The 25,749-nt window shown below is 48.0% G+C and overlaps 1 protein-coding gene and 1 non-coding gene across 4 annotated transcripts in view; both read right to left on the reverse strand.

Moving 5' to 3' along the window:
- Nucleotides 1–1,556: 1,556 nt before the first annotated feature.
- LOC142804334 (U5 spliceosomal RNA) lies at nt 1,557–1,682 on the reverse strand. Its single transcript, XR_012894600.1, has one exon. It is a non-coding gene; the product is annotated as a U5 spliceosomal RNA (small nuclear RNA).
- Nucleotides 1,683–9,085: 7,403 nt separating this feature from the next.
- Nucleotides 9,086–25,749, reverse strand: part of LOC142804027 (uncharacterized) — a 38,266-nt gene continuing 21,602 nt past the window's right edge. For all 3 annotated transcript variants that reach the window (XM_075890527.1, XM_075890526.1, XM_075890528.1), the window contains one exon: nt 9,086–15,563. In XM_075890527.1, coding sequence (XP_075746642.1) covers nt 9,480–11,234 — 1,755 coding nt within the window. In that variant the 5' untranslated portion in view covers nt 11,235–15,563 and the 3' untranslated portion in view covers nt 9,086–9,479. The remainder of the gene's footprint in view (nt 15,564–25,749) is intronic.

Consider the following 25,749-nt stretch of genomic DNA (forward strand, 5'->3'; position numbering starts at 1 on the left):
TTGGAAGTGTGGCAGTTTGGGTCAGTGTTACAGTACTAGACACTTCTACCACACTCTAACCATACTCTAACAGTGTACTAGAAGGAGGAGTGTGCCGTGCGGCGCCGGAAAAAGGGTCTTTCTAGCCATAGAGCTGCTCACAATGAAATTCAAACTCTATGCTTCTAGCAATGACCACTCTGCGCGCCACTAGAGGGCGCTGCTGGCTAAAGGAGAATAAAGCTCCTAGATCTAGGGGCTTTAAAGGAGAATACAGGAGGTCACGCTAGAGATAACAAATAAATACAAATATCTGGGCGTATGAATAAACAATGGGGCCGAGTACCTAAGGGAACACGAAATATACGTGTCGACCAAAGGTAACAGGAATGCAGAGGTAATGAAAAACAGGGCACTGTGGAATTACAATAGGTATGATGTTGTGAGAGGAATATGGAAAGGGGTCATGGTTCCTGGTCTGACGTTCGGCAATGTCTTGTGCACGAGATCAGAAGTTCAAGGAAGATTAGAAATTAAGCAACGTGGAATAGGTAGGCTTGCCTTAGGAGCTCACGGGAATACACCAAATCAGGAAGTACAAGGTGATATGGGATGGACATCATTTGAGGGCAGGGAAGCCAGCAGCAAGATAAAATTTGAGAAGCGATTGAGGGAAATGGGGGAGGAGCGTTGGGCTAGGAAAGTATTCAGCTACTTGTACATGAAAAATGTCGATACAAAATGGAGGAAGCGAACCAGAAAATTGACTGGTAAATATTTGGAAAACAGCAGGGGCCAAACCAAAAAGAATTATAGGTTAAGAAGAAGGTGAAGAAAGCAGAGATATGTGGAAAATTGGCGTGATTAAGAAGTCCGCACTAGAGATCTATCGAACTTTTAAGCAGGAAATAGCCAAAGGAAGGATCTGTGATAATACTCGGGGTAGTTCTCTACTGTTTGAGGTCAGGACGGGAGTATTGCGAACAAAGACATATCGGGCCAAATACGAAGGGGTAGACACGGTATGCAGTGCGTGTGGAGAGGAAGAAGAAACTGCCTAACACTTGATAATGTTCTGTAAAGGGCTTCACCCTGTAGTTCAGGTTTATGGCGCAGAGTTTTTCAAAGCACTGGGGCTTAGGGACAGTGAGGGCAAAATAGACTTTAAGCGGGTAGAATTAACTAGAAGGAGGTTATATGATTGGTGGCTAAAGTCCAGGCACGATTGAAAATTGAACCCTTCGCTGCAAAGTACGAATCCTCAACCTACCTATTTAAGGGGGAAAAAAAATCTAATTTTTGGTTCATTAAGTATTATGGCTTGGTGGTGCTAGCCACCGCCCGATCTAAAGGGTACAAACATATCCATCCATCCGTAGAGACAGAACGCCTACCAGTTTGGCGTAGAGTGTCTGGGTATGGTACCTTTAGGTAGGTAACCTAAAGATAGCATAGAGTACCGTAAGTAACTCTAGGGGAGCGGGCCATGGTGCGTCCGATCCGCACCATGGCCCGGGAGCTCACCAAGCAGAGGTGGAAGAGCGATCACATCTCTAATTTTGGATTTTAAAATTAGGCCTCACCCAAACGGGTAAGGCCTCCCAAAAATTGGCCTATAGGCTCATTGGAGTGTCCCTCCCCACGGTAATCTTTAGTAAAAGGCGAAAGATTAGTGCGTAGAAATTGAGGAGAGACCTGAGCGATGACCGGGAAAGTGGCCATGCCGGCGCATGGGACTGTGTCCGACCACACGAGAAAGTCAAGGTTACACATATGTTATTTGCTGAAAATCAACTTTGTATGTTTTATTGATCTAAACGAACACATCTGGATGTGTTTATTGAAGCAATGGAAGCAGTTCTCTTAATAAATGTACATCAATATCTATTTTATTCTGGTGGAAACATTAAAAGTCGTGCGTCTCTCTATACGCGTAGAACGTTCCAAAATTTCCTGTTGAAAGCGTGATCACGCGCTGTGGTGCTGCCCTCTACTGTACACTCAGGCAACTAGAAAGCACGCCTGATTCCTTCTGCCTCCGAGTGACGGCGCCAGAAGTAGCCAAACAAAAACAAATGTGCGCGTTTAGTATTCGTGTTGAGTTGCAGAAATGGTGCCTAGCAGTGTTTTAAAGGAGCACTGACATCAAACTCGAGATGTGCCCATCGTTCGATCGATTGGTATGCACAGGTCTTCTTGGCCGACTTTGAACGGCATGAGTGGTAGCATATGCAGTAACTCTAAAGAAGCGCTACGCTCGCTGCCGTGATGGCTCTGTGAGCGGGCTCTGTAGCCGATTTGTGTGCCGTTTCGAATTGTTGTTGGGGCTTTTTATACGATAAATGCCATGTAATGGTGGAACTCAGCCCTTTCGCATAGGCACTAGCCGTTCTCTCGCTATAACGAGCGTACACATGAACACCCAACTACGAATCGGTGAAGTTATTTACACCAGTCGAACTTTCTTTCTTTTTTTTTTTTTTTTGATGTTACTAAATTTTATGCAGTAGCGATATACTTTCAAATAGTACTGGGTGAATTTCAGCGTATGAACTTATAGAGCTTAAATAACTATTTTTTGTTTGCTTACAAGCGTCACTGTTTGGTCCTGTGCGTCTTATATCTTTAGTATTGCTTCGCATACTAATTAAGCGGACTCGAAGGACTCCCAATTCTTTCAGCTACTGCGCTTCTTATGATAACTGCTGATATTTTACTTTCATTCAGCTCAAGGTAGTTTTCGCGCTGCTTAGCTTGGCTTTCGTTCTCCGAAGGTTACGTCATATATTTCGAGGACTTTGTTTCGTTTCTTCTGACATCGTCTTCTGGAAAGCTGGTTCAGTACCAGTTTCTCTGATATTTGCAGTGAATACAAGCACTGAAGTCATTTACAGCAAGCGTGCAGTTCTTTGAAGAGAACACTTCATTACACGATGGGCATTACCAGCTAGAGGCTCCATTAATTCCCACGCCGGGACACGAAGTCAATTTGCTCACATTGTTAATCAGCAAATCTGCATCTACTCGTGAGTTCTTGGCACCACTTCTTTCCTCTTAGGAGAACTTCGGCGGTTGCAGAACTTTCAGCTGCTTGCTTCCTAATCTGAATGAGTTCTTTATATGCTACCTTGCTATGTTCAACAGCTATAGCGTCAGCTACCAACTCGGCAAAAAGAAATGAATCCCCAACACACGGCAGGAAAATTTCCGACCACTCATTAGGAATCGCGAGCTTTGAAAATTACAGCTCTTGAAATTCTTGGTCACGAACTTTATCAGCGGCACCGTCTCGGCCAACATCATTCGACATTCTTTGGCATTTCTGTTCAGAAACATCGTCGACTGAACTGCCTTGATCAACGTCATTCGACTCAACTTCTGACAACATGTTGCTCTCACATCTTCACTTTGGTTTGGGAAGAATCTGATCGCTAAGGTTAATTGCGATCCTTCGGTTTTTTTTTTTTTTTGGCAGCGATTCTGGGAGGCACTTGGGAGAATCGGGGAAAATTGTAGGAATGGCATCTTTTGATAAGAGTGGTATGTGTCTGGGGATCTCAATAACCTTAGGTATGAACCTTGCTTCGAAGTGTAGCTCACAAACAGCGCTGCTCTTGTCGAGGACTTGATCACCTTTCTCGATGTTCCGCGACCATTCTTCCCGGCGGTCAGCTTCAACGGCACTCAAAATAAGGAGTGCGCCTCTTTACACGAGTGGTAGCCACTGTTACAATTTGGCACAAAGCAAAAGTCCTCGCTTGTCCCACCGTCTCCCAGCCATATTTTTCTTATTCCAGTAGACAAGCGCACACAACACCGTAATTTCTTCCCTCACGTTTGTGGAAGAAGGATGCTCACGTAAAGCACAATCTGGCGAGGAGCAGAGTTATTTAATGCGAGAAATACCGGTAACGAGGAACTGGTCACGCGTTAACAGCCGAACTGACAGCGCAACATGTGCTGACATACGCGCTCCTCTAAAGTTACAACACCTATACACTACCATTTATGATGCTATCTTTAGGTAGCATATACAGACATAGAGTTTCCTAATATACATTTTAATTAATTTAGGAAACTCTATGTGTACCGTAACTCTAAACGCTCCTCTGGATCGCAGCGTCCCCTAGCTTAATTCCCAGGTTGTACATCAACCTAGCTGCTTCATCGCTGCGGGGCCCCCCTCGCCTCCATTGTAACGCGCCGCGCACGGCACACTTCGCCTTCTAGTACACTGTAGTTTGGACTAGTTGGTATGACATATGACGATAGTTATAGCGCGAGAACAGAACGACGACAAAGAGACAATTGTCCTTCTTGTCTCTTGGTCGTCGTTTTCTTCTCGCGCTATAACTATCGTCATGTTTAACCTTGGGTCAATTGAGTGACCCCCAGCTGTTTATGTAGTTGAGGTGCAAATAGACTCTTCTCAGCGATTCACTGAGCCAATTAACTGAGCGATACACGCGGCAAGTTCAGAAACTGCTTACATCGATCGTCTTCGCTGCCGGTTAATTCTTGTACAGCCGTATGCAGAGCAAAAGGCCAGCGTAGTGATGAGACGAAGTTTCCGCCCTGAGCGTTAGCCATAAACTTGGTAAGAAAGGCTAGATTCTTTAGAACAGGAATAACGACTGACGTGGAAAACCTGCACACACTGACTGTGCGAGCATCCGCGCGTCTTCCCTAGGGCGGCTTGGCGTAAACAAACTGCTACATGCATTCTAGTAGCCATAAACTCTGTATGTGTTAGTATACCTGCATAGAGTTATAATATACTGAGTAGCTGTACCACGCAATATTTATTTTAACCTCCTTGAGCTGCACCATGGACCCCATGGAGTACACCCAGCGAGCACTATGGAGGAAGAAAATTTGAAGAACACCGGTTCACATCGCGTATCGCGGGCGCCGCCATCTGGGCATCAAAAATAACAAAAACAAACGCGTCATGTGATCGCCAACCCAGAGAACGCAGCATTTTTCTCTGGGCATAGCCTTCGAAATGAGTTGGAGGCGCACCGCATAGTTTCTCAGCAACTTTGTGAAAAACTCCCATTCGCACGCTGGGCGTGTAATCGAGAAAAAGCATGACCTTCGAAATTGCGTGCGTTCGTCATCTCGGAGCTCTTGAAAATATAAGGGTAACTGTTCCTCGCTCCCACGGATCTTCTGACGCGGACATGCGCGAAGGACGAAAGCTTGCCAATCGTAGCTACGTCATATAAAAAAGAATGCGACATGTCATATAAAAAAGAATTACACCATCCCCCGCTAAAGAGAGCCCTGTGCGGATGCGGAGAAGCGGGCGATAACGCCTACACTGGCTGCAGGATTGACGCTGGCTTCCGTCGCGGCGTCAGCGGCGTTGCGCAGAGAGAACCTGGGAGGCGCAAAGCACGCAGTGGACCGATGTTTTTCACTGGGACAAGCCAGTCGCTGCTAATGGGCAATGAGATGGCCTCGGCAGCTGTAAGACTCCAACTGGTCACGGATATTCGCTTTCCACTTTTAGTTAACGCGCACGCTGCAAATTTCGATTGTTCATCAACGCATAGGAGAAATCTCCCACCGGCGCTACCTTGGAGTTCAAGATGATCCAGAGCGGTGCTGGCCAGTCAACTGTTGGGGACGTGCGAGCAGTCGGTTTTTTTTTTTAATCAAGAAACTCGCTATCAGACGCTACCTGCAAAGGCGGTGAGAGGGGAGGGGACGCACACGCACAATGGGAATGCAAACGTTGCTGGGAGGGCTGCCCAAAGAAGTGAGAGCAAGCGTTATTTTGCTAGCAGCCGCTGCCTGCGTTGGCGTTGCGAGGTTACAGTGCACTAGAGGGGAGCCCTCTAGTGCACTGTAGCAAGGTGAGAGGGACGGGGACGCGCATGCGCAATGTGGGTGTAAATGCCGTTGGGAGGAATGCCTAGAGTTGCCTATAGAGGAAAGAGAGGGGGTAGCGAGCGTTGGCTAGCTGACGCTGTCGGCGCTGCTAGGCAAGAAAGGTAAAGGAAAAAAGTAAGAAAAGGTAGAAGGAAAAAGATAAAGACATTGGGTCCTAAGTCTAAACAGACTTTGAGAGAGGTAGTGAGCAGAACAATAATCGATGGTGAAGTCCCCGATGAATGGAAACATAGCAGGATGAGCATGATCTATAAAGGAAAGGGGGACAAAGCTGACATAAAAACCGTCCTATAACAGTGACATCAAAGGTCTACAGGCTGGCGATACAGATTATAAAGGAAAGACTGCAGGCATGGATAGAGGATGAGGGGGTGCTTGGGGAACTGCAGAATGGGTTTCGGAAACACAGGAGGCTGGAAGACAATCTGTTCTCACTGACGCAGTGCATCGAAATAGCAGAAAAGGAACTCGGGCCCTTGTGGCTAGCATTTTTGGATATCAAGAGAGTGTACAATAGCGTGGTTCAAGAGGACTTGTGGGAAATACTGGACACACTAGGTGTGGGAGATGGAGTCACTAATCTTTTAAAGGAGATCTATAAAAGTAACAAGGCGGTTATAAAGTGGGAAAAACAGGTATCCAAGCCCACAGAGGTGAAACAGAGGCTTAAACAGGAGTATCATTTGTCAACCTTGTTATTCATGACATACCTACAAAGATTAGAGGCCAAATTAAAGGGAAGTGGACTTAGCTTCAACCTCTCTTTCGTTAAACGACGAAAACTCATTGATCAGGCACTACCAGCATTAATGTACGCAGATGATATAGTGCTAATGGCCGACAACAAGGAAGATTTGCAGAGATTGATGGACATGTGCGGTAATGAGGGAGATAGGTTAGATTTCAGATTCAGTAAGGAAAAATCAGCAGTCATGAGTTCTAATGATACTGAAGGTTGTGAGCTTAAGATACAGGAAGTCTTGCTAGAGACAACAGATAAATACAAATATCTGGGCGTATACATGGATAAGCAATGGGACCGAGTACCTAAGGGAACGCGAAATATACGTGACGACTAAAGGTAACAGGAATGCAGCAGTGATGAAAAAATAGGGCTCTGTGGAATTACAATAGATATGATGTTGTGAGAGGAAATCGAATATAGAAAGGGGTCATGGTTCCTGGGCTGACGTTCCGCAACGCAGTCTTGCGCATGAGATCAGAAGTTCAAGCAAGATTAGAAATTAAGCAATGTGGAATAGGTAGGCTTGCTTTAGAAGCTCACGGGAATACACCAAGTCAGAGAGTACAAGGTGATATGGGATGGACATCATTTGAGGGCAGGGAAGCTAGCAGCAAGATAAAATTTGAGAAGCGATCGAGAGAAATGGGGCAGGAGCGTTGGCAAAGAAGGTATTCAGCTACTTGTACATGAAGAATGTCGATACAAAATGGAGGAAGCGAACCAGGAAATTGACTGGTAAATACTTAGAAAACAGCAGGTGGCCAAACCAAAAAGAACTGTCGGTTAAGAAGAAAGTGGAGGAAACTGAGACTGACATGTGGAGAATGGGCATGATTAAGAAGTTCGCACTAGAGGCCTATCGAACCTTTAAGCAGGAAATTGCCAAGGAAAGGATCTATGATAGTACTCGGGGTAGTTCACTGTTTGAGGCCAGGACGGGAGTATTGCGAACCAAGACATATCGGGCCAAATACGAAGGGGTAGACACGGTATGCAGTGCGTGTGGAGAGGAAGAGGAAAGTGCCGAACACTTGATAATATTCTGTAAAGGGCTTCACCCTATAGTTCAGAATGATGGCGCAGAGTTTTTCAAAGCACTGGGATTTCGGGACAGGAAGGGCAAAATAGACTTTAAGCGGGTACAATTAACTAGAAGAAGATTATCTTATTGGTGGCTGAAGTTAAGGCACGAGTGAAAATAAACCCTTCACTGCAAAGTACCAGTCGTCAACTTCACTATTTAAGGAAAAAAAAAAGAGATAAATCTAGTATATAGTTCACAAAGTATTACGGCTAGGTGGCGTTAGCCGCCGCCCGATCTAAGGGATACAGCCACATTCATTCATCTATCCATCCATCCAGGTAAAGTCTCTTATTATCACGGAGGAAGGAAAGATTTCCTTCCTCCGTGCTTATTATATAGAAAGTACCGACACTCTCCTCACTATCCTCTCTGAAGTGTCCAACCTTCCTCTCCCAAGTGTCCAAAACCTTATGTATACATCCTCTCCCGAACAACCACCGTGCGGGTGCCGACCCTATTACTCGGTTCGTACTACTGTCGTATCAAGAACGTAATGTCACGCTGATAACACGCGCAATGCTCGTGGTGGCCCGAGAGAGGAGGGTGTGCGGTGTGGCGGCTCGGTTAAAAGGATTGTGGTACTTTCCTAAAAATATCCAGGAACTTTAAGAAAAGGAGGGAGCATACAAGGTCAGAGAATAGAGCGAGGACTTTAAGAAAAGGGGGGAGCATAGAAGATGAGTGAGCGCTGGCGGGCAGTACTGCCTGCGTCGGCGCTACTAAGCGAGACGAGGCGCATATGCGCTGTACGGGTAGTAACACCGCACACCAGATTGAGTTTGACCATAAGACACTTTGCATCTGGATATAGCAGCACAAGTGCCTTATAAAAGCAAAACATCACTTACTGGTGTAATCGGGCTATTGCCTCTTCAATTCTCACGCCTAAGACTGCGGGGAGGCGCCCATTGCTAAGAGGTCATTCGCTGATGCCAAAGGTTATGTTTTTCTACGCGCTGGTAATTTTCTCTCTGGGACAGTTTATAGCAAAAAATACGCAGAATAGAAACGAATGCTGATACGCCATCACGCGTGTTGTGCTGTGGCTGTTTCTTTATTCCTTTTGCTACAAACCATTTAAGCTTGTGTCTATTCTGTCTGCATTTCTTGCTTGACAAACCGTTCAAGATGCCTGATTTGCTACAATCCTTACCTGCACTAGGCATTCGCTTGGCGCGGCTGCACAGTGACTTGTCCCAAGCCAGAGTTCTCGTCCAAGTAGATGGCTGAAACCCGAGGAGCGTTCGAAACGTCTACAAGGTCAAGGAGAGGAAGACAGATGACATACTGCTGGATGCAGTATTGTGTCGACAAAGTTGAGTTTTCACTTACAATGAATGAAATTATCTTGCTATGAGGCACCAGAGATGGACACGGTAGAAGAGAAGACAATGTTTATTGATATCCCGCAGAGACCAGGCCCCATCTTGTACGCCTGCCTTCGAGTGTAAATATATTCTTAAACGCCTTCATCCCTATAACAATATGTAACAATGAACGCAACTTTGTGACACCACACAAACCCAAATTTTCAGCCAGAATGAACACAGGTAAAAACCGTGCGAGTGTCAAACTGCTAAGACTCATCTCATAATTGAACGATAGAGTGATGATGTAATAGACATGAGAAGAAATGGCGCCATTCATTCACAATCAGAACAAATATAATATTGTTACGTATATATATTATTACAAATATATTTAGAAAATTGAAATTGCTCCAGCCACAGTTCAAATAGAGTCCGACGTTTCGAGACCGACTCGGTCCCTTCCTCAGGGGGTGACTGTCTTGGTCATGGAAGTGTCGTCGCGTCGTGTTCTCTCACCACGACTCCGGCTTTCCCTTTCCACCACGTTTCGGAGACCGTGAACGTACACCGAAGGCATTGTTCCCAGCGAGCGGTTCACGTTGGCAGGCGTATGCTGAATGTGCCAAGACTCGAGCAAGAGCCTCTTTCCCAAATTCCGTTCTGTTTCAATAACAGAAGCGCCTTCTAAGTCAATTTTATGGTCGTGCTTCTCGCAGTGCTCCGCCAGAGCGCTACGTTGCACTTCCATCTTCCTGACGTCGTTCTTGTGTTGGCGCATTCTTTCCGGGAAACACTTGCTCTCGCCTATGTAGCAGGCTGGACACCCAGAACACGACACTTTGTAGACAACGCCCGGGTGTAGCTCCCTCGGAGGTCGGTCTTTCGGCCGCGGTAGCAAGCGAGCGAGCGTCGAAACAGGTTTATGGATTACCGTGACCCCGGCTTTTCCTAGGACTCTCGAGAGCTGTTCACTTATGCCCGGCACATATGGAATGGCGACGCGGTTGTTTGGCGCCTTCGTTTTTCTCGTGTGCGGTGGTGTGGCCAGGGCGGAAAGGGGGTCGGGCGGTGTGTCGCTTGCAGGTGTCTTTCCGCGGTGCGGTGGTTGTCGTCTCGACAAACGGCGTGACGCCCGGCGGATGAACGCTTCTGTGTAGCCATTCCTTCGTAGCTCGGCGACAATCCTCTTTTCTTCTTTCTTCCTCTCACCCTCCGACGTGCAGATTGCTCGTGCACGTGAAAGGAGTGCCGAAACCACTGAAGCTTTGTGGGCAGTTGGATGACAGGACGCAAAATGCAAATACCTGCCGGTGTGAGTTGGCTTTCTATACACCGAAAAGGTCATGCGCTCGCCCTGTCGTCTGACTAAAACATCGAGAAACGGAAGCGCCCCGTCTCGCTCTCGTTCCACCGTGAACTGTATCGCTTGGTCGATGGAGTTTAGATGTTCGAGGAAGCTGTCTACTGCTGCCTTCTTTATTATGCAAAAACAGTCATCCACGTACCTCACAAATACTTTCGGCCTGTCAATAAAGGAGCCCAGTGCCGTCTCTTCTATGTGTTCCATTGTGAGGTTCGCAGCCGTAACGGAGATCGCCGCTCCCATCGCGGTCCCGCTGGCTTGTCTGTAGAAGCTCCCGTTGACGCTGAAATACGTCCCCTTGAGGCAGTATTCCAGTAGGCGACACAGTTCGTCGACGCCCAGGCAGGTTCTTTCATCCAAGAGCTCGTCTTGGTTCAACGCTGCTCGTGCGCTAGATACCGCTAGTGCTACGGGCACACTGGTGAACAGGGACACGACGTCGAACGAGACGAAGCACTCATCGCTGCTCACGGTCACATCTCTCATGCGCTCCAAGAAGTGGCTGGCGTCGCGTATGTGGGTCGGTGTTTGCCCCACGAGCGGCGCGAGAGTCCGGTGGAGATACTTGGACAGCGCCCGGAGTGGAGATGTTGTAAAATCCACGATAGGACGGAGCGGAACTGTGGGCTTGTGGGTCTTGGGAAGCCCGTAAAATCCTGGTGCAGAGCCGTTCCGGCAGATGAGCTGGAGGTATGTGTTTCTCGCCTTCGGGTGTGCTTTAAAGGTATCCGCCAGGAGCTTGTTCATTTCCCTTTGGACACTTGGTGTGGGGTCCTTCGTCAGCTTTTCGTAGGCCGGACTGTCCAGCAGGTCTCGCACCTTGTCGTTGTATGCCTCCCTGTCGAGCAGGACCATTGCGTTCCCTTTGTCGGCCGGGAGGATGACAACCTTATCATCATTTCGGAGCGCATGGATCGCCTTACACTCCTCTCTCGACAGGTTGTGCTCACGGCGCTTTCCTATACGCCGATAGCCTTGAGACGCACGTTTTCCCGAATGCCGCTGTCGAGTCGCCTTATGCCTTCCTCCGTAGCCGCGATGATCTTCGGCAGTGACGGACGTGTCGTGGTCGTGTTGAAGTTGTGTCCCTTTGCCAGCACGCTGTGCTCTGTCGGGGAGAGTTGTTTGGAGGACATATTGACGACGAAATTCTCGTTGTCAGGACTGTAGTGGTGTTTTTCTCCTTGAAATATATTGTTTGTTGTTGTCTTCTGACTGCTGATATGTCAGCTAAGTAGCAATATGTTTACAGAGCACAAAAGATAGCACAGTGAAAGATAGTACAAGGCAGTCATAACAAAGAGGAAAAAGCCTACACACAGCTATGAAGCTCAACTTGAGCAGGGATGTTATAGCAGTCTTTTAACATTCCGTATGTAAAGGCACAGTCGTCATAGGGCACAAGTTCACAAGTGGGTGACAACAGTGCCGGACACACTATAACACTGCAATGGTGATGTCAGTAGACGACACAGGACGGTGAAGGGCAATGGCCAGATGCCCTATTGACGTTTACGAGCCAAAGCTTACACGTACCTCATTCTTTGTCCTGGGGACATGGTTTGCATGTTGTAGCACTGATTCCAGACTATGAGGAGAATCTTGACAAGGAATGTGCATTCGGGTGAAAGCTTGCAACTGGGCAGACCACTGCTTTTGCTCTCTGGGAGCCATCTTCTTCCTGCCATGTGTCCTTCTCCACCATCAGTTTCTCGATTTCTTCATTTATACTTGTAGGGAGTGCTCAATGGATGAGCTCTCTTTGCATACCACACGTACCTGATGTCATCTTAGCAGCCTTTTTAATTACAGTTCCCACACCAATTGCACACATCATCACAAAGGTCCCCCCTTCAAGCATTCTTTTAAAGAAGAGACTAATTGGGGCAATGAGCCCGACTATCATTTATACAAAGTTCACATGCAATAGACAAAGTTTACATGAAACACCAGTAGACATTTCTTTTTCTACAAGTCAATGCACTGAGGTAAGCTACCATGTTAATGAGTGACATTATGTTATGGCGTCCCAAACAGTTGTATAATAGTAAAACTTTGCCTACAACCAGAAAGTTGAGATTCTCACAGTGTATGATCTTAAAATGACATACCCAATGTTTTTAGAAAGAGATGCCATTTATTCATGCCTGGCAGGCAGTAGGCAACTGAGATGTATTGTTCCTCAGCATTGCATTTTATAGCACATATGGGATGGTTACAAATGAAAAATACTTTCGGACAATTTTTTGATTAAGAGACTGTAGTTATATGCCCACCTCATTGTGTTTATTTACTTATTAAGTACCTGCTTTGGCATAAGGCAGTACAGCAAAAAGGGTTCACTACATATGATCAAGAACACAAATATAATAAAACCCGGAAAAAGATCGTCATTTCAACAACCACAGACAATTTCCGGTGGTAGAGTTCTACTATCTCATAGTGCGAACAAAGAATAGTGGGAAGCGTCACCCCCAAGAGCCTACTCCGGCGATTTTTTCGCCATGTCAAACTAATGGTGTTTCTATCTTCCTGAGATACTCTTGTCATGAGCCCAATAGCTGAAATGCTCAAGAAATTCAAAAAAATTTTTAATAAGCAGAAAAGCACAATACTGAAACCGAAACCCAATTGAGTGCACTGTCTACGCATGATGTACTATTTGGCCCCGCCGCCGTGGTCTAGTGGCTAAGGTACTCGGCTGCTGACTCGCAGCTCGCGGGATCGCATCCTGGCTGCGGCGGCTGTATTTCCGATGGAGGCGGAAGTGTTGTAAGCCCGTGTGCTCGGATTTTGGTGCACGTTAAAGAACCCCAGGTGGTCAAACTTTCCAGAGCTCTGCACTACGGCGTCTATCATTATCATGTCGTGGTTTTGGGACATTAAACCTCACAAATCAATCAATCAATGATGTACTATTTGGTAAGAACAGGAAGGTGTATACTGGTCCTATTGGCACGGAGTATGAAAACTGTGAAAGCCAGACCAGCGAAGCACTGGCAGAACACCACGAATAAAGGAAGGAAGCTTTTCTGTGCCAAACACCCCCGCCGTCGCCTTGTAGCCAGCACAATAAACGCTGTAGTGATGCCATCTCCTGCGTCACTTCCGTTGACATCCCAAACATGATGTCACACACACATTGTTGCCAATAATTTTGGCAAGCCAGCTGAGTGTTTCGAGGTGATTTTCAATGTTCATTTTCAATGAATCAGCACATCTATCAAGCCTGTTTTTTGGCATAAGTTACCGACATGTGCAAAGGAATGTACCCAGCGAATTTAATGGCTCTCTAATGACCTCAAAAATTACCAAAGTTGGCGTGAGGAATGTCATGTATTTTTCAGCAGTGATCTTTATTAACACAGAAAATAGAGGTTGCAGTTTCATTCTTAAATATTGCGCAAAAATGCACACGCATGAAGTATAATAACGCAAAAATGTATTTTCAGTATTTTCGCGGCATTGGCTCAATGAAGTTTTCTGAAACTTCGTATGCTAAGTCTGCGGCACCCACAGATTACAGCGCATTTATTTCATTTTTATGAATTGGAAGCATCATCAGACCCAGTAGACATCTTCAAAATTTCTGACGTGTTTGGTATGGGAATCTAAATCCCTTGCGCTCATTTGTTAATCTCCTTTCTTCGTTCTTGTTTGTCTCGCGCACAGTGGCTAAAGGTGAATTCATTCCAACTAGGCCGGCAAGCAGTTTTGGGCATCTCTAGGTGGCTTCGCCACCTGCGTTTTTTCGCATGTTTTCTCGCTTATTAGGCGTCATGTTTTTGATGTAGTGAAATTGCACTTTGCTGATATGAGAAAAATTGTTTTGCTGTTTAGTGGCTTTTTAAGACTGAGAAAAATACGCATATTTCTAAAAAAACATAAGAGAGAATGGCTTAGCAACATTGGACGAGGTAGTGAAGTTTAACACAGAAAGGAAGAGATTACCTTCTCAAGAATTTGCTACCTCCAATGCTGAACACCAGGCTGGGCTACCTTTCAGCCTATAAGAAAAACGGCGGGAGTAAGAATAAATAGAAGTGCAAACCTCTGAGAGTATTGGTGTCTCCACTCTCTTGTACTACTCATCTACCTGGCCTAACATCATTCCATCCTTCCTCGTGAGCTGTGGAACTAAAAAGATTTCCTAACCTTAAACCACACCTTCACTGCCATTCCGATTAATCTACTGAGCACCCCATGCTACATTTTCATTTCTTAACAGATGCTTGTCGGCCCCTCACATTGATGGCGTTGTGCTAGCGTGACGACAATTCACGTGTTTTGTAAGGTCGCGTTGCTGTGAAAAAGATGCATTGCATTGAAAACAGGAGAAGGGTTCTTTTCTAGTGTGTATGAGGGAGTGTTTCACAAGGTGACTTTTCATACCAAACGATGCACTGCAGTGGACACAGGAAAAGGAACGCTCACCTGTGTGAATACGCATGTGCCTCACGAGGTTGTACTTTGCTGCAAAAGACAAACTGCAGTGGTTACAGGAAAAGGGACACTCTCCAGTGTGGACGCGCATGTGAAAAACGAGCTCGTATTTCTTAGAAAAGGATGCACTACAGTGCATACAGCTGAAAGGATGCTCTCCTGAATGAATGCGCATGTGCTTAACAAGGTGGCATTTCATGAGAAACGACGCATTGCAATGGACACAAGAAAAAGGAAGCTCTCCTGTGTGAAGGCGCATGTGTGTCACTAGGTTGCTCCTCAATGAAAAGGATGCATTGCAATGGACACAAGAAAAGGGAAGCTCTTCTGTGTGAAGGTGCATGTGTGTCACTAGGTTGCTCCTCAATGAAAAGGATGCATTGCAATGGACACAAGAAAAGGGAAGCTCTTCTGTGTGAAGGTGCATGTGTGTCACTAGGTTGCTCCTCAATGAAAAGGATGCATTGCAATGGACACAAGAAAAGGGAAGCTGTCCTGTGTGAAGGCGCATGTGTGTCACTAGGTTGCTCCTCAATGAAAAGGATGCATTGCAGTGAACACAAGGGAAAGGACCTTTTAGTGGGTGAATGAGCATGTGCTTCTCTAATTGTTTTTTCATCCTAAATGATGCATTGCAGTGGACACAGGAGAAGGAACCTTCTTTTTTGTGGCAGGGATGCAGCCAATCTTGCACAGACGCCAATGAAGAAGACTGTTCCAGGAACACTAAAGCCAAGGAACCTGTAATGACATCGAGAACACACAAAAGCGATGTTAATTGTGATTCTTATACAGCATAAGTAAATGATCAACTTGTCTCACCCAAACCAAAACTACATTTATGCCAAAGGTGCACCCATGCAAGGTTGTTTAACAATTCCAATCTTTTACAACAATTGCGATCATGCTGCATATAAACTCCCCCTACATACGTGCTGCAGTGCCTCAAAGAGGCACTGCAACGCTTAAGCATGGTCATATGAGGTGTGGATTGGTAGTCGAGGCTCTTGAGTACATGTGAGCCAGACATTATAGAGCAGCACCATGGCCTCGTATTATTAGATGTGAAGCAGCTTTTTGACTAGCCTGTGTAACGCTGTCCGTCTATGTCTGCCTGCCAACGCGCCGCACCGCATTCACCCCACCACAGTTGTTTGAACGATGTCATGTAGGTCAAGTCACTGCTGCGCATTGATGTCACTCTCTCCCTCACCCGTCGCAGCTGCCAGCTCTTCTCAACACACCTAGGTGGTGTTGCTCCTCCGCCCACTCGCAACACACTTCTCTCTCGCTTCACCCTCTCCACCCTCCGCAACACTCAACTGCACGTCAAGTGAGAACACTCTTACGGCTCGTTTATCTGCGATGAAACTTACACGAAACCCATACCGTCTCCCGTGTCTGCATTTCAAAGAAACGTTTACTCAAGTAAAGGCTACACAAAGTTTCGCTTCAAAGCGTTCTTTCAGCACCTGCGTCGATGCCCGTTTCAGCCAGGTCAACGGCATGCGCAACGCTGCTGTTTCGCATCTAATCATAGTTTTCTTTGTGAAAATGGTCCATACGTTTTTGAATGATCAAACTCGGACAAAAATAACTCGTTCTGCTCTTGACAAATGATGTCCAATCCAAGAAGGCAGCCTAATAAATGCAAAGTACACGACCTGATTTGAGCATCATGAGCAGCAAAGTTGCCTCTACTGCAGCAAGATACCGCAATATGGCTGCATTGTGCACCGAAAGTAACGACAATGTTCGAAGAAAAAAGGAAAATAAAGTGGGTGTCACGCACTTCTGGTGAGGCCCCACCGATCCAACATCGACGTGCGGCAGACTCGCAGGCTTCCACTTTACGCTTCGGCCTGCGACGCCTGAAAGGCCTCGAAGTGGCACATTTCAAATTTATTTGAAGGTCGGTCGACCCGTGCGGGGTTGCACGTGTGGTGATGTGTGGGCCTGACCGACGCACTCATAAGCAGACACGGAGACTTTATGCAAAACGAACTAGCATTTAATTAAAACAGGGGCAAAGGCAGGAGATTGACAAAAATAACAGACAGGAATAACACTGATGCGCGATGGAAAGAACAGCTATGTAACAAATTATGCTCTAAAAGAACACTACAAGAGGTACAATCAAAAGACAAACACGTGGAATATTAATAAAATAACAACAAGATGGAAATCGAAGGAGGGTTACAAGGAAATAATTACAGAATGATCATTGGTCGCGCTTTTGAATTTCTACGTGCATCGCAGCGCACACAACTACAAATAATAAAAAAAGGCTGGTTCAAATAATTTAACAGTTTAAGAAAAAAAGTCACAATAAAAAGTTCCATACCGACCAGGCCAGCTCTTGGTGCACGTAGGGGAGTTGACGGGTGCCGCTGAAGGTCTCGCCGGCTTGGTAGACGACGAGGGTGCCCGGAATTGCAGCCGTCTCAATACGTTGCGCGGGTCACTCCATGCTCGCCGCCTACGCGAGACCGTCCCCCCCGGAAGCTGCGAGACTCGCGACACCGACGACCGCACTTGTTGCTGGCTGTACGTCAACTGCCCTTCCGATGCAGTTCAAACCGCCTCAGGGGCGTACACGTGCTCCCGTCTCATCTGGGAGTAATTTTCCTTGTTTAGATCGCCGGTGCCCCATCCGGTACCGGTGCAGGGAAGACGAGCCGGCGCCACGCTGGGTCGTTATAGTCGCCGGATGTCGTCCCCCAACACAAAAGCGCCCTTCCTTGGTAGGTGGGGCCCGCGGATGCTCCGAAAATTGGAGTCGTTTGTGACAGTGGGCAAGGTCATGACATGTGCTCGCTGATACAAAAGGAGCAGGAAAGCACATAAAGTGTGCGAGAAATTCCTGCAACCGCACTCATACACAATAGATTCTAAAAAAAATTGGCCGCAGTTGACTTGCGAGTAATAAACAATAATAATATCTAGAGCCATGCTACGGTTATAAGGCATATCATACTGGAGGGCTCTGGGGATTTCAATTTATGATAATGTTTAAAGTGCACTGACATCACACAGTCCACGGGCCTCTAGCGTTTCACGTATATCGAAATGTAGCCGCTGCAGCTAAGATCAAATCCACGACTTTTGTGTCAGTGACTGAGCAATGCAGCCACTATACCACCATGGCAGACAATAAACTAATTTAATGAAAGAGTTGCAGGACCCCATTTAAATGAGGAAATGCCAGGTGCCGAAAAAAGAATCTGATTTAGATATCATTCCAACGCATCCTAAGAGCCATATTTCTACGATTATGACAATAAACACTAACACATTAAACTGAAGCAGCATATCTGTATGGGTAGCAGTGCTTGGTTGATTGATTTGATTGATTGATTTGTGGGGTTTAACGTCCCAAAACCACCATTTGATTATGAGAGACGCCGTAGTGGAGGGCTTCGGAAATTTTGACCACCTGGGTTCTTTAACGTGCACCCAAATCTGAGTACACGGGCCTACAACATTTCCGCCTCTATCGGAAATGCAGCCGCCGCAGCCGGGGATCGAACCCGCGACCTGCGGGTCAGCAGCCGAGTACCTTAGCCACTAGACCACCGTGGCGGGGCAGCAGTGCCTGGTATTCCAAAGTAATGTTGTGTACAGCTTGGTATTCCAAATAAATCTTGCGTACAGAACAGACAAAGATCAATGCTGGCTTCCAACTGCATTTTCATTTCGAAAAACAAGCATATTGTAAGGATTCAAGGCTGAGGCTAGCCCGAGAACCCCTCAGGGAAGAGGGGGAGACCGAGAGAAACCACGTTTACTGATCCGCACCCGGGCTGCAACTGCCCGCTGCCAGCGGCTGCCACATGCCACGAGTGCACCTGCGACCGTCATTGTCCTCTTTCAGAAGTCGGTGTGCTCGCAGCCGCAACTCCCATACTACCCCCTCCCTTTCGGCGAAAGTGGAGAGAGGAACGTGCTGCGGTAACAGTTGACCCTGGTCATGACGGACTGCACGTGACGCACAAGCCCACATTCCAGTGCAGTCCGTCCACAACTCCATGTGGGAGCTCATGGGCTGCCAGCCCTTAGTGCTGTCTCTATATGTCTCTCTGCCTTTACGACTGGCCTGCTGCTTGGAGTGCGAGGTAGAAGCGCCGAAGTGTACACACATGCCATCATACTTGGAACCTTTGGCTCCAGCACCATGCACGGCTGCCTTTAGCTTTCCTTGCCAATTCTCTGACCTTCGCTTGAAGTTTCTTACCCTTGAGGTGCCTTTCAAGCTCGTTGCCGTGAGTGATCACTGTTGTTGCCCAGATGCCATCTTCCGTGGTCACCACGTTGCATTCATTATCGGTGCCATCAGCCTAGGCACCATCTTTCCTGCTGTAGCTGTGTGTATCACTCATCATCTCGTCATGCACTGCAAAGTGGTCCATGACGTAATCGTCCTCTTATCACCTTCAACACACTCTTGGCCCATGCCCTCGGCATCCTCCACGTCATGAACGAACTCTGCATCATCGGCGTCTATGCATATCATGTCTTCATCCCAGTGTTGCATGCCATTGCCCTCCTTGTCATACTGCACTTCACCATCAGCGGCTGCTTCCCAATTCAGCTGCCTCTCCCTCCACACAGTCTCCTCCTCCAGTGTTCGCATCAGCGACCTATCCTCACGATCCCAAGACTTCATGACCTCTTTCAGTTCCTGCAACTCCTCCACAGCTCTATCGCCGTGCTTCCCAACCTCCTCATCGCAATGCTGAGACTCTTCTGCCTTTCTTTCGCCTTCCTGGGACTCTGGCTTCTTCCTCAATGATCTCCTCCTCCACCTCCGTGAACTCCTCAGCGTTTACATTCTCCGCACCTTCGTCGGCCCACTGTTTTACATGCTCAGGAGTTGCCTCATCGCCCACTTCTTTGACATCCGCAGCGCAAACAAGGTTCCCATCAACGTTTTTCTCGGTCTCGGCAGGCATGGAGTCCTTCTTGGTAGTACTGTTGCAGTTCTCGTCTTTCGCCTCCACATCAATGCGCAGCATGTAGTGGCGACTTTTTCTCTTTCTTTCCTTCATTTTCCTCTGCACCCAAATGGCATCATTCGCGTTATTGGCAGCTCCTTGCCTGGCCGCAGTGCCAGCGCGCCTCATGCTGTCCTTTGATGTGGCTTCTGCTGGCACGCCTACAACAGCGACATTCCGCTGGCTGGTCTTACACTCACCGGTCTCTTTGTCACCTCCCTGGAAATCGCCTCCCTCCTCCGTGACGATCGCCACGGCCAAAGGAGACAGCTCAGTACTAAGGCACCTGAGAGCTTGCTCGTACCATGCCTGTACCGAGGGTCGCACGCTCATAGTCTTGAGGCCGAGGCAGATGGTGAGGCACAAGGGGGCCCAAGAGGAACGTCAGGAGATGGTGGCTTGTAGTCACACTCCCGAAAGACCACCTCCTCAACTTTCCGAGCAAAGCGGGCAAGGCAAGCTCCTCGGGGAAAGGAAAAGAGATGCTTAACAGGTGTTGCTGGAAACAGAGATGGCATCACCGCATAACGTGTGACATTCTAATGGTATCAGGAGCAGTGAGGTCCACCAGACAGAAAAGATCCTGCATGGCCCGAGCATAATCACGCAGACCCGCCTCTGGGTGTTGCGTTCGGGCGTCGAGCTCATGCCGTATACGGTAGTCGTAGGCGACCGGTAAGAACTCTTCTCGGAATGGCGCGATGAACTGGTTTTAGAACTGGAAGAAAAGTTGAAGATGCCACCACAATTCTGTAGCACCGTGCAGGGCAACTGGTTGAACCCGCCAAAGCACGTCGGACTCCGGAAAGCTGCTAATGGTCGAATCTTCGAAAAGTTCGTCAATGAAATCGATGATCGATTCCCTCGCGTCTTGGCCGGAAAAGGTTGAGATGGTGAGCGGCGTTGTCAGGGCCATGGTCGCTGACTGCCAGACCGGCTCGACATCCGTGGCTCAAGGGCGGGGTTCTCCCCGTAGGGCGCCGAATGTAGGGGTTCCAGGCTGAGACCAACAGAAACCACATTTACTGATCGGAACCCGGGCCGCAACTGCCCGCTGCTAGCGGCTGCCGCATGCCACGAGCGCACTCACGACCATCATTGTCCTCTTCTTTCAGAGGTCTGTGCGCTCACGGCCGCCAGTCCCATAATATTGCCGCGATCGTAACGACAGACAGCGACGAATCGACGTCTTGCTTGCTCTCAGACCAGGACGCAAAAGCCCTCTTCTTTCTTCACTTCCAAGGGATTCCACCTACAGGTGATGGCTCATACCCATTACCTGTGACATTACTCCCTCTCCTCGAAAAGCATCGGCTCGATGCTGGTAATGAGCGTTGAGAAAAAAAATGAGAAAGAAAAGATGCTACCATGAAACCCAACAACTCCGTCGTAAGGAAAAAAAAATTGGGCTGATGTCACAGAAGTAGTGAATAAACAAAGGAGTTAGTACACAAGACAATCAAAAAGAAACCAAAGTGACAGTTCTTGTGATCAACGGCCATGTACTTTGACAGCATATCTGCAATGGTCTTGTTCAACCGTTCAGTGAGTCCATTTGTTTGAGGGTGATAACCCGTGGTTTTCCTATGTCCTGTACCACTTAGTCTCAGCACTTCTTGAAGCATCTCTGCGGTGAAAGCTGTACTACGATCAGTAATTATCACAGCTGGCGCTCCGTGACGAAGTACGATGCTGGTGACAAAAAACTGTGCGATTTCGGCTGCGGTAGCTTTGGGCAGGGTCTTTGTTTCGCTGTAACGCGTTAAATAATCGGTGGCAACCACAATCCACCGGTTTCCAGAAGAAGAGGTGGGAAATGAGCCGAGCAAGTCAATGCCAATTTGATGGAATGGTGTCTTCGGCGTGGCGATAGGCTGTAGTAGTCAAGCTGGTCGGACAGGTGGAGTCTTACGGCGTTGGCAGTCGCGGCATGTGCGGACGTACTACTTGACTGTCTTCGCGAGGCGGGGCCAGTAGTATGAGCGGCGAATTCTTTCCAATGTGCGTGTGTAGCCAAGGTGTCCGGATGATGGTTCGTCGTGACAAGCATGTAAAATATCGTCCCGAAGCGAGGTCGGCGCAACCAGTAGGTAAGTAGCCTGGGTATGGTAGAAGTTTTTCTTATAGAGGACTCCATCCCTGATGCAGAACGAGGCCAGTGAACGTGTGAAGTTTCGAGGAAGGCTGCGTTTTCAGCCTTCGAGGTACTCAATCAGCGGGCTTAGCTCCATGTCGTCGCGTTGTTGTTGAGCCAAGTCGGTTGCTGATACAGAGGAAAGGAATGTATCGTCCTCTTTAACGTCCACGTTCGTACTTCCAATCAGTGCACGTGAGAGGCAGTCAGCATCAGTGTGTTTGCGTCCTGACTTGTGAATGACTGTAACGTCAAATTCTTGCAGCCGAAGGCTCCAGCGTGCTAGACGACCGGAAGGGTCTTCGAGGTTGGCGAGCCAGCATAAAGAATGGTGGTTGCTTACTACCCTGAATGGTCGATCGTATAAATAAGGGCGAAACTTTGTTATAGCCCAAACAACGGCTAAGCATTCTTTTTCTGTTGAAGAGTAGTTTTTGTCTGCAGATGATAGTGTTCGACTTGCATAGGCAATCACGCGCTCTGCGCCATTTTGCCATTGAAGCAGTACAGCGCCAAGTCCGACGTTGCTGGCATGCGTGTGTAGCTCTGTGGCAGCGTTATCGTCAAAGTGACCGAGTACAGGTGGGGCTTGGAGATGGTTTCATAGCGTGTCAAAGGCGTGATGCTGATCATGACCCCAAACAAACAATGCGCCTTCTTTCATAAGTTCATTTAGCGGTTCAGCGATTTTAGAAAAGCCTTTGACGAAGCGTCTGTAACATGCGCAGAGTCCCAGAAATCGGCGGAGGTCGCGCTTGTTCGTTGGGACAGGAAATGCGGCAAGAGCTTTCGTTTTCTCAGGGTCTGGGTGTATAGCAGCGTGGCTGACAACGTGACCAAGAAATTTCAGTTCCTCGAATGCAAAGTGGCATTTCTCAGGTTTGAGAGAAAGTCCAGCTATTCGAATCGCCTGAAGAACTGCCTGTAAGCACTGGACGTGCTGCTCAAACGTGTCCGAGAAGACGACCACATCGTCAAGATAGACAAGACACGATTGCCATTTTAGCCCAGAAAGAACCGTGTCCATCATTCTTTGAAAAGTAGCTGGCGCTGAGAATAAGCCGAAGGGAAGGACCTTGAACTCGTAGAGTCCGTCAGGAGTAATGAAGGCGGTCTTTTCGCGGTCGCGCTCATCAACAGATATTTGCCAATAGCCGCTGCGTAGATCCATGGAAGAAAAGTAACGAGCATTGCGAATGCGGTCCAGCGAGTCGTCTATTCGTGGTAAAGAATACACGTCTTTCTTCGTGATCTTATTCAACTTTCGGTAGTCGACACAAAATCGCAGAGTACCATCTTTTTTCTTTACTAACACAACAGGGGACGCCCAGGGACTGGTCGATGGCTAGATGACATCGTCCTTGAGCATCTGCTGGACCTGTTGGCGTATAACGTCTTGTTCTTTTTGCGGGACTCTGTAGGCATGCTGTCTGTCACGGACGGCTATTTTTGGCGACACCGCGTCACGGCAATTAACGGGCGCCGTACTCCCCGACTGACCGTGAGAAACGGCGGCGCATGAAAGGGATCCGAGAAGTGCAAAATGGGGTGCTCTTCTTAGAACGTCGCCGCCGACAGTTAATCCTTTTGTAACTGTGGCGACGTCTGCAAGGTCGTAGAAGGCCACGGTATACCCTGACCAAGGATTAGACTACGATACGCACCCGCTGAGAGCTAAGTGGTTGACCGTTCCCACGGGGAAAAGCGTGGGAAACGCTCTGGTGGCCAAGCCGTATGACAACAACCCGACAGGTTGTCACTCTCGCTAGTTGACGGCCCTCTCCCAATTAAAAAAGGGGTGGGGTCCAAAATATTTTTGGGGCGGAGTTTCCCATCAATTAAACGCGCATGATTGGACCCAGGTAGAGGTCTCTTGTCCCCAAGGAAGAGAGCGAGGAGACACGAGGGGGATTTAAGCGCAGGATTTTGCCCTGCTAGGCAGACTAGTCGCTGACCAAGATGGTGTAGAAACAGATCAACAAGCATCTCTTCTAGAAGTTTTTAGTGTGGCTCTGTATCGGCTGGCCACCTAAACTTAGCCGTTCGTCTAGCTGTGACGCGATATTAACGTCTGCAACGTAGACATCGGGACTTCGCCTCGAGTTAGCTCAACCTGCTCGAAGTCACCTGCAAGCACTAGCCTCCCGGAGCCACCAGCGTTGCAACACCGCCGACATCGCAGTCGTGCCAGAACTCTCTTCGACTTCTCGCATCCGATCGTCGGGGACACAACGCTGCCGGTCATCACACGTATGCCTTCACCTGTTTATATCTTCGAACTTTCTCCTCTGTAGTTCTCTTGTGTTAGTTTGTGTAGTTTGTAATAGTTCTCTGTCGTAAGCTGATTTATTGTTTCTGTTATATATTTCTTTAGTTGTATCAAGTGTCGATGTATTTTGTTAGTTGTATTGAAGTGTTGTATTAGATCCCGTGTGCTGCAATATCACTAGAGTAAAGTTTGTTTTGTTTTCTCACGTCTCTGATCTCTTCACTGTCTCTGCTTGCGTACGGAACGAACCAACCTGCTGTCATTCCCGTCGCCGACTTCGCGCTGGCGACGCTAGAGTGGCAGCTTGTAACAAAACTGGCGTCCGCGAGACAGGACGTTCCATACAAGAGTAAGACAGTGAGGGGTGAACGAGAACCGTGCGGACAGCGTGGTGATAGAGCCGCACAGTTGAAGCGGTTGCATCCTGCAATGATTGCGCTGTTTTTATAGTGGCATTATAGTGACAGTTGCAGTATGGAGTGTATGGATTTTGATAAGTGGATCGCGTACGGTAAACAGTTAGGCCTCGAGGGCGCCGAACTGAGACAATGTGTTAAGGAGCAGCAGGAACAGGCGCAGGCGTTAGCCAGAGAAGAGCAGGCACGGGCCCGGGAGAAAAAGGAAAAAGAACGGGAGAAAGAACGCGAAGAAAGGGCGAAAGAACAAGAAGCGGCAAGGGAAGCCGGAGAACAGGAAGTGCAGTTACTGCAATTAAAGATTCGCCTCATTGAGGGTAGCAGGGTGAGCCGATCCAGCAGTGAGCACGGCGATGCCGGCGAGAAACTGTCATTTGAGCGAGACACATGGTGTCAAGGGCTACTCACGGTTCTGCCTTGCGAGGCAAATGAAGCTGTTGCGCGACTCAGTCAGCAGAACGCGAAACACGAGGTAGTTAAGGCAGATAGGTTCTGGATGTTTGGAACTTCTGTCTGGACAAAAGAAGAGCAGCTCAGACAAGCGTCTGAAAGAAAGCGCGAAACAGAAAGACCACAGTCTGAAAGGGAGGGGCGTCGGAAAGCGCTGGACGTTAAAGTGTGGCAGGAAGCGCTAGAACCAGAGATCGCACCAGAAAAGGGCCCGCGTATTCTAGAATGCATCAAGGTAGAGTATGCTGAGAACGAGGATTTGGCCGGTCTGGGGGTAGAGACGATGTCGAAAGACGCGCCTTGCGTGGATGAGGGGAGTGCCAGCAGCCCTAATGGGCCCAGTAAGATGCTGGAAACCTCCTTCGTGCCTCAAGAGTACGTTTCGACATCGTCAAATGTAGGCATGATTAGCACAGTGGCGAATCAGAGCGAGGACGCGACGCTTCAGGAATGCAGCGACGCCATCCGAGAGGGCCCAGTCAATGGTTTAATCAGCGTTGACAAAGATAATTTGGCCCAACAGTCCGTCGTGACGAAGAGTTCGAAAAGCGTTAGCGGGAGGGAAGACCTAGCACTAGCTCCAACGAGCTTCCCGACTTCTGAGGTCACGACGCGACATGATGATGGCATCGAGAGAAAAGAGGCAAGCAAACATCGCCGAAAA

Source organism: Rhipicephalus microplus, chromosome 3 (assembly GCF_043290135.1).
Source record: "Rhipicephalus microplus isolate Deutch F79 chromosome 3, USDA_Rmic, whole genome shotgun sequence".
In the NCBI taxonomy this organism is placed as follows: Eukaryota; Metazoa; Arthropoda; class Arachnida; order Ixodida; family Ixodidae; genus Rhipicephalus; species Rhipicephalus microplus.